Genomic DNA, 8224 nt, shown 5'->3' with positions numbered 1-8224 from the left:
GGGGGGGGGGGGGGGGGGGGTTACTTTGACTGAATGTGATATCTAATATGTAATTCTGGCGGCATGCAGCTCTGTGGAAGTGTTTTTCTTTGACTAAAGAAGGTTGTCAAAAACGCTTGGAAAAGCAGTTTAATGCATGAAGAGTGAAAGTGATACAGAGAGAGTGGACTCGGTGTCTCTGAGAAGCAGAGGAAGCAAAAGGGCCCCAGCATGAAGAGGTCCAAACCCTTCGCCAGCATGTAGGGAAGCCTATACACTAGAAAACCTGGCTGGGTAATATGAACTGCGGTGCAAAGGCTATTGGGAAATATATGTTCTGAACGGTTTATGTTCTAGTTAAAGTGTGTTTTAAAAATGTTTGGTCACTGTTTCTGGGTGTGCTTTTATGTCACGGGGAAACTAACTCTATGCGCTGTCATCCTCTCTGTTTGACTGGAACTAATGTATTGAACACATTGTTTTTAAAACTATATTGCTATAAAGGGAAAAAACATATTTATACAAATTATTTCTTCCATAGTTTTGATAAGCAGCGTAGAGCCTGACGTTTGATATTTATTGTATTTTAACAAAAGTAACGTGCAGTATTTACTTATGATTTTCAGTAATGTTTACTTGATTTGTCTATTGTATCAACTTACCAGTCTGTGTTAAAACTTGACCTGTTAAATTTCACCTTTCGGAATAACTTAAGGCAACGGGTCTCCACACACATTTCTAGTAACTCAAGTCAACTTATTCGGGATAGCAGTGCATAGCACCGCATTGCATTTCCTCCACTGGGATGGACCAAATTAATTGAGGCTTACTTACTTGGGCAAAGGTGACTTGGTCACAACACTGGTAGAATCTACCTGTTAAGTCTCTGAGTCTGCTATCTGTCCAGATTTCAAAGATCTCTTTTTCTCGGGCTATTTTTGGAGTGTTTGATGGCGTGTCGGCCGTAGATCTCCACATACATCACAGTGTGACACGACCCTCCCGCTGACCCTCGTCACACCCACACAGAAGAAATAGTATCATGATGATTATGAATTCTCTTCAGTTACATCTATTCTCACGTGACTCTCTGCATCTGCCTGCCGGCAGACTGCTATACATGAGTGCACATTTTTTTAACGCTTCTATGGTTCCTATTTTATTGTATAAAACATGAGGGAACGGTGAATATTAGGGATTCAAATTTTAAATTCATAATACTCGTCTATCATCAGGCGCTGTTTGGAAGGATATTTGATAAGTACAATAGTGCAAAAAGCCTTCATTGTGAACTGGTCTGTTGTCACTTTAATTAAAGGTTGAGGAACCTTTTTAGTGTTAGGATATTTCTTTTCACTTGTTAATGCACACTCAGATCTGGTTTGGGACCAGAGTTGTTGCATAAAACATGAAGGGAAAGTGAATAATGAAATGCATAATCTCTCTCTCTCTCTCTCTCTCTCTCTCTCTCTCTCTCTCTCTCTCTCTCTCTCTCTCTCTCTCTCTCTCTCTCTCTCTCTCTCTCTCTCTCTCTCTCTCTCTCTCTCTCTCTCTCTCTCTCTCTCTCTCTAATATAATTTCAAGGACTTGACTTGTCCTCGTTCACTGATGAACCTTGTGTTATTTCTTCCGTAAACCATCCCATTTAAAGATCATCTCTGTTCTGTATTTACTGGAGCTCTTCTGTTTGCTCTAATGTCCACATCTGTCTTGAAAAACCTTTTATCAAACAAGCTTGGGCAGTTAAAGGATTGTTTTTTAATGCTGATCATTTTGGAAATGATCTTATTTCTATTGATGAAGACTTTTTTTTTTTCTTTTTCAACAGTCTCTCTTTTAGTGGTACTTCCAGTTCTCAAAAAGTTACCAGCAGATTTTTTAAAATTCCCCACTGATATCTCTTTTTGCTTATTCAACACTGGGGAAGTTGTACAGAAAAGCTTTTAGCCACTAAACAATTATCTTTGTTTTGTATCCATGATGTCTAACAAGTCGAACGATAAGCCGTTGTAAGCGGTCCTCGAGGCTGAAGCTCTGCCGGTTGCAGAGTTCCTCGGAGCCGTGCTTATTGTTTAATTGTCAGGTTGCTTTGGGAGCACTCCGCTGAATGCCTTGAACTAAAAAATGCAAAACGTTTAATGGGATGGAATTGGTCTATTAATTACTAACCATAAACTCTGTGCTGATTTTGATTGGATCAGACTACAACATAGAAAATCTGCTTAGAAACATAGAAAATATTGGCTAGGATAGAACAAGATAATGTAATTCTGCTAAATAAAGCATCTTATTCATTTTTAATTTCACTTGTTATCATTTTAAACAAATCATATCTGATACTATCTGATAAATAATACATATTTTTTCACAGGCTCAGCTTGCCACTTAAAATTTTTTTTTTCTTCCAATGCTGGTCTCACGGTATCAGAAATTTGGATAGTCGTCATGGAAACATTTACTGGTCATGTGACAAGGGCTTTGATATTGGCAGAACAGGCATCCAAGTGACAGTATTCTGATCCAATGAAAATCCTAGTTGTCATTGACAGGACTCTAGCCCAATGGATTGGGGGGGTGCACCAGGTGGGGTCAGTCATATATTCCTGGGGGGCAGGTGCCACCCTGTGCCCCCCTTCTAGCCCCGCCCCTGACCTTGAGGTCTGGCTGGAATTTTTCTCACTTTATTAAAGCGCCCATATTCTGTTCATTTTCAAGTTCATAATTGTGTTTTGAGGTTGTACCAGAATAGGTTTACATAGATTCATTTTCAAAAAACACCATATTTTTGTTGTACTGCACATTGCTGCAGATCCTCATTTCACCCTGGGTGTTTGGGTCTCAGTTTTAGCTCCCTGTGGAATACCTGCAGAACAGGGACATGGAAGTAGTTTTATGGGAATCAGTGTGTGTTGTAGCAGTGTTTTGCCATCAAGAACGAGCTAGCATGCTAGCGCTAACATGCTACGGGTTAGCCACCTCGTCTCGGCTAGTTCCGTAGAAAGCCGTGGAGATTTCAGATTCCAGATCACCTGGAGACTGAAGGGAGAGGACATTAAGAAATCTGTATCTCACTCAAAACAGCATGGACGTTTTTTTTTCTTCAAAGTTTGTGGAAGCACCAGAGATACAAACTAACACCCCAAATCCCAGAAAAAGTGTTTTTTTTTTCATAATATGGGCACTTTACTAACTTTGAACCAGATTGATGCAATTTGCACTTAATTGCACTCCTTCACGTTTTTATCCAAATTAAGTGACATCAAATGAAAAATGCCTTATGGAAACAGTAAAATTCGATGGAATTTCATGAATATCAAGTTTTTTTTACCAAACTTCAGATAATTCAATTGACAAGTGGATTGAAACTTAGCTATGGTCATAACTCATCCTAATGTTTAACCCACAGATGTGATACCAATCCTGTTAGAATCAGTGTGCGTTACACCTTCCAGGGATATCAGCATCAATATCATATTTATGGATAAGCATTCATTAATCTGTTCAGAAAGCAGAGAAAATGGACACTCCTCATAATTACAGAACTTGCCTCCTAATCAAGTTTGGAAGTTTTTCACAGTATCACAAGTAGTCATTGAGCTCCGTCTGTTTTGTTAATAAATAATTCTGATAATTAGAAACCAAAGTTTTTATGAAAAACCTGTTTGCGTGTGGACGAGACGCCAAAAGGTAGAGGAAAAAATAAATATATGCATGTGGCCCTGACCTAAAATTCTTTTGGAAGGATTGATTGGAAATATGTCAACTGTAACCCCAACAACATAACCTTACATTTCAGTTTATTACATCTTGTTTTTGTAGGTCTAGGCCATCATGTATATTGGTTATGAGCATTTAAATACAGTTTGTTCATATCAGAATCAGAATCAGCTTTATTTGCCAGGTATGAGGACACATACAAGGAATTTTTCTTTGGAGCATCGTTACTCACACTGTGCTTACACATACAAAACAACCAAAACATACACACTAATACATACGCAATATATACATACTCTAAACAGAAACAATATAGAGCTATGAGTGAGTTGAAAGTTCAATATTTAAGAGCTCATCTCTGGTAAATGTTACCAGAGAGGGTTGGCAGAAAACAGACAAAATAAACAAAAACATGAAAAGCACAATGGAGCCATCTTAGTTGTGGACATTTGTGTACCTGTCCTCTGTCGCTGTGTGAAGTACCAGTGTGACTCTTGTCTGTCAGGACCAAAGAAGGAAGTAGTGTGACTCGTTGGTTTCCTCTTTGTAGATATTTCTACACTTTTGTTTTTTTGCCCTGATTGAACAAACGAGATCCAATGTGTTATTCAGTGAGCTTCAGAGGTGTTATGCAGAGCCAGGCTAGCTGTTTGCACCTGTTTCAAGTCTTTGTGCTAAGCTAAGCTAACCGACTCCTGGCGGAAGCTATGTATTAACTGTACAGGAGAAGGTAGTAGCTATTGATTTTCTCATCAAACTCTCTGCAAAGATCAGTAATGATGCGTTTCCTGCGGCTGACTTCCCGTATTTGGTCATTACTGAGAGAGCAACAGTCACATTCCCCGTCATCAGAGTCAGACATGCCAATATTTGCACTTGGCTGACTGTAACTTTATTTTTGTGACTGATTTACTGCGCTGAGTCGTAACAGATAAAAATCCATCAGCAGTATTTTCAGTAATGGCTGCTGGCATGAGAAACCCGTATAAACATTTTGGAGCGGTTCAGTAGAGACATAAATTTCACAGCAACATCATTATCTCTCTTCTATCCTCCTCTTCACCCGTCTATTACTTCATTGTCTCATCATTCTGTCTTTACACCTTCTGTCTCATCTACTGTACCTTTCTTCTGCTCCTTTTTTCTCTTTTTCTTTCTTTTTCCACCTTTCATGCCTTACCTCACATCGTCCTCCTATTTTCCCTTTTCTCCTCATTTCTAATCTACTTCTTCCCTCATCTCTTCCTCCCTTCTCTCATCTCTGTCACTATACTTTCTCTTTCCTCCACCATTTCTTCATCTCCTTGACATCGTCTTTCCCCTCATCCCTTCTCCCCTGACCTCCCATATCCCTTCCTCCTCTTCTCATTATCTTCTTTCCATCTTTTCCTCTTTCCGCCATTTCTCTGATTACTAAGCTCTCTCCCTCGTTTTTGTCTTTTTCCTTGTCCTCGTCTCTTTCCTCCTTTATTCTCCTTCTCATCCTCTTAACCTCTTAACTCACTCCTCTTGCTCAATTTCTCCCCTTCCCTTGTTTCCTTCTCATCTCCTTCCTCCCCCCCCCTCTCCTCCTCCTCCCTGCAGGTTGTTGATGGAGAGGATTTCGAATGTCAGCCGGGACAGTGGTCATCGCAGGAGGAATTCTGGCTACAGTCATCTTACTGACCATCGTCGCTGTACTGTGTTTATGTAGGTTGCAGGTATGACTGTTTCCTACTCTGTGCTGTTATTTATGTGTGTTGATTAAGTAACGTATTTCAATGGGAAGCCTATTTTGTGATCACAGAACTATGACGGTGGCAAGTAGTATTTCTGCAAGACTAAAACAACTTTTAAACATATACATGTTCCACCAAAACAAGTTCCTTTCCTAGGCTAGTTAGTAGAGGCGCCATTGCTCCGTCCATTGCTTAGCATCGCCCATGACGATTGTGATTGCTTTAAAGAAATGCCAATAAACCAGATCACGTTTTTCTCCCATACCCATCCCCCAATACACTGCGCTGTGGAGGAGGGTCTGGCATTGAGCGACTAGTGTTAACAAACTAACTTTTGACTCTGACCGCCTCTCTTCCTGTTTTCCACTGCTCTAGTATTACTGCTGTAAGAGGGAGGAGTCTGAGAAGGGGGAAGAGGAGGAACCGGAGCTCGCCACCATGTCGCCTTCCTGGCCCCTGGCTCTGTCCGCCCCCCCTACACCTCCGACACCGGAGCACTTCGGCAACGAACCAGAGAACTACACCCCCACCTTCCTCACTGAGGCCAACGGTCCTGCCAGCTACTTCCCAACACCGCCGCCGCGCAGGTGCCAGCGCTCGCACGCCTTCTGCCCATCCTGCGCCCGCTGCTCGCTGCCCTTCTACCTGCAGCACCCGGAGAGGCTGTACAATGGTGGGCGCAGAATCAGCTACAGGACTGTGCAGCAGCAGGACCTGGAGCTGCCCATAGATCTGGCAAGCTTCTACCAGAAGCTCAACCTCATCCGTTCCGTCACCATGAGGGAGGTGGTCAACCACAGCGTCAGCACCGACGTCTAGGAGCAGGCAGGGGGGGAAAGCCACGCCGTCCTGCTGGCCTGGAAGAAAGTTGCACTGACTCGGTGCTGTCTGCAAAATACACAAAATGACTTTGTGTTGTGCTGTGGGTTCAGCATTAATAGTGTGCTGCACTAATGTACTGCAACACTGAGGGCTTTTGGGTGATGTAGGTTAACATATCTCCTGGCAGCCATATTGCAGGTCTACAGCTCTGGAGCGACTGCTACTGTAACAGCTGAATGCATATGTGAACGTAGTTTAACATTTGTTACTGACAGACTTGAACAGACTCATTTTTGTCAAGTTTGACTTAAAAATTATCATTTTGTGACCAGGGTGTCTGATTTTTCTGTTTAGAAAATTAGCTTGTTCGTTAATTAGCTAGTTAAGTAGCTAAACAATATGTGTATCAAAGTGTAAAGAAGAAAATTCACAATTTGAGCTTTTGTCAGTAAAGTGAACACAGATTTAGTTTTAATGCACCACACAAAAGACAGAAGGGGAGGTAAATGTCCAGTGCAAACAGGAGGTTTTCTAAATGAGGCTAATGGCTAGTTAGCTACCTAGCTTACACTGAAATCTCTTCAAAAGAATAAGTCGAGGATGTATAAAGAGAACTGGATACAGAACTGGAGCCAGGCCCCCCCTTAATTCCTAAGGTATGAACATTTCTCAGTGGTGCATGGCGCATGAAGCACTAAAGACTTCCACTGACCAAGCCGGCTACTCCTTGTTTAGCTCTTTGCTAATTTGAATGGAGAATATTGATTTATTTGTGCGGCTCTTTCCAAATGTTATTGGACCAAATGGATCAAAAAAGTAATTTCCCAGGGGTTGTGATGCTCAACAAACCCTATCCACTTATTAACAGATATCTCTTTCGCCATGTAAAACTGTGGGGAAAAAAAGTCTTTTTGGGGCAGAGGGCATCCCGTGACTTTGTAATTCCACTGTTTGACCACCATGTTGAAGATGCCTCAAAGCCCGGTGCACTTCTGGGGGGCCCATATGTCTGGCCTTATTATGCGTTTCTGTTGACTGTGTGAATGCAAACAGAAAAAAAGTCTGTGAAAGTATGTAGTTGTCGGGGGAGCTCTGCTTTGCAGTTTCTCTCAGGGAGTCCCCAGAAATCTTTGGTCCAAAAACACAGAGAGTCAACAAATCCCCTGTGCAGACCAAAACCAACAGTGGACTTATGTCCTAAGAAGTAGTGTGTGTGTATTAAAGCAGTATCTTCCTCTGTGTCATAGAGCTCCATTGTTGTTAAAAACCCATCAATGAGCCACACTGTCACACAGGGTCTCATGTTCCTTCATTACCATGAAAACACACACACACACACACACACTGTAGTTTATTTTCAATTAGAGCGTACTCACACTTGGCCCAATTAAATTGTTCCCGAACACGGTTCACCCCAATATTCAGTTGGTTTGACTAGACTCGCTAAATAGTGCCCGGGCCTGCTTGAAAGAGGTGGGACGGGGGGGGGGGCAAGCACAGTTCAAGGTAACTGGGCCACACACACACCGTCCCATACAAAAACTACAGTGAGAGCTGATTTCCGAAATGAGATTTCAGCTGAGATTTTTTTTTAAAACATGAAACTACGTTTATGTTTTTATGTCTTTAGAAGGAACCAATGGCTTTAAAGCTGGGATACGCCGACAGTAAATTGAGACTTATTATTGGTTTTGGTCTTTTCATGGGATTTGTTAGCATGGAAAATACAAAATAACACTTATATTGAAAGCTCCAAATCAAGAGTGTTTTGGAGGAGAAATACTGTCGAGCTGAAGTTTCCTGAGTTAGTAGCTTCCGTTTGGAGACCACTTTATTTGAAGACTCAGACTGTCACTGACTACAGTCAGTTGTTTATCATTTGTGCACAACCAGGTCTCCAACAGACTAGTACTCTGCTCCAGTACTGAACACACAGTGTATATGTGTACTTTTACAGTGTACCTTTAACACCCCTGACTTTGATTTTA

At 41.6% G+C, this 8224-nt stretch overlaps 1 protein-coding gene across 3 annotated transcripts in view; it reads left to right on the top strand.

Annotated features, from left to right (window-relative positions):
• The window catches only part of fam163b (family with sequence similarity 163 member B), a 10520-nt gene extending 2420 nt beyond the window's left edge, over nucleotides 1-8100 (top strand). For all 3 annotated transcript variants that reach the window (XM_032516783.1, XM_032516782.1, XM_032516784.1), the window contains exons 2-3: nucleotides 5281-5396; nucleotides 5790-8100. In XM_032516783.1, coding sequence (XP_032372674.1) covers nucleotides 5304-5396; nucleotides 5790-6233 — 537 coding nt within the window. In that variant the 5' untranslated portion in view covers nucleotides 5281-5303 and the 3' untranslated portion in view covers nucleotides 6234-8100. The remainder of the gene's footprint in view (nucleotides 1-5280; nucleotides 5397-5789) is intronic.
• Nucleotides 8101-8224: the final 124 nt, after the last annotated feature.

This window comes from Etheostoma spectabile, chromosome 5 (assembly GCF_008692095.1).
Source record: "Etheostoma spectabile isolate EspeVRDwgs_2016 chromosome 5, UIUC_Espe_1.0, whole genome shotgun sequence".
In the NCBI taxonomy this organism is placed as follows: domain Eukaryota; kingdom Metazoa; phylum Chordata; class Actinopteri; order Perciformes; family Percidae; genus Etheostoma; species Etheostoma spectabile.
The sequence above is the reverse complement of the archived record's forward strand: the minus strand, read 5'-3'. Positions and strand labels throughout refer to the sequence as shown.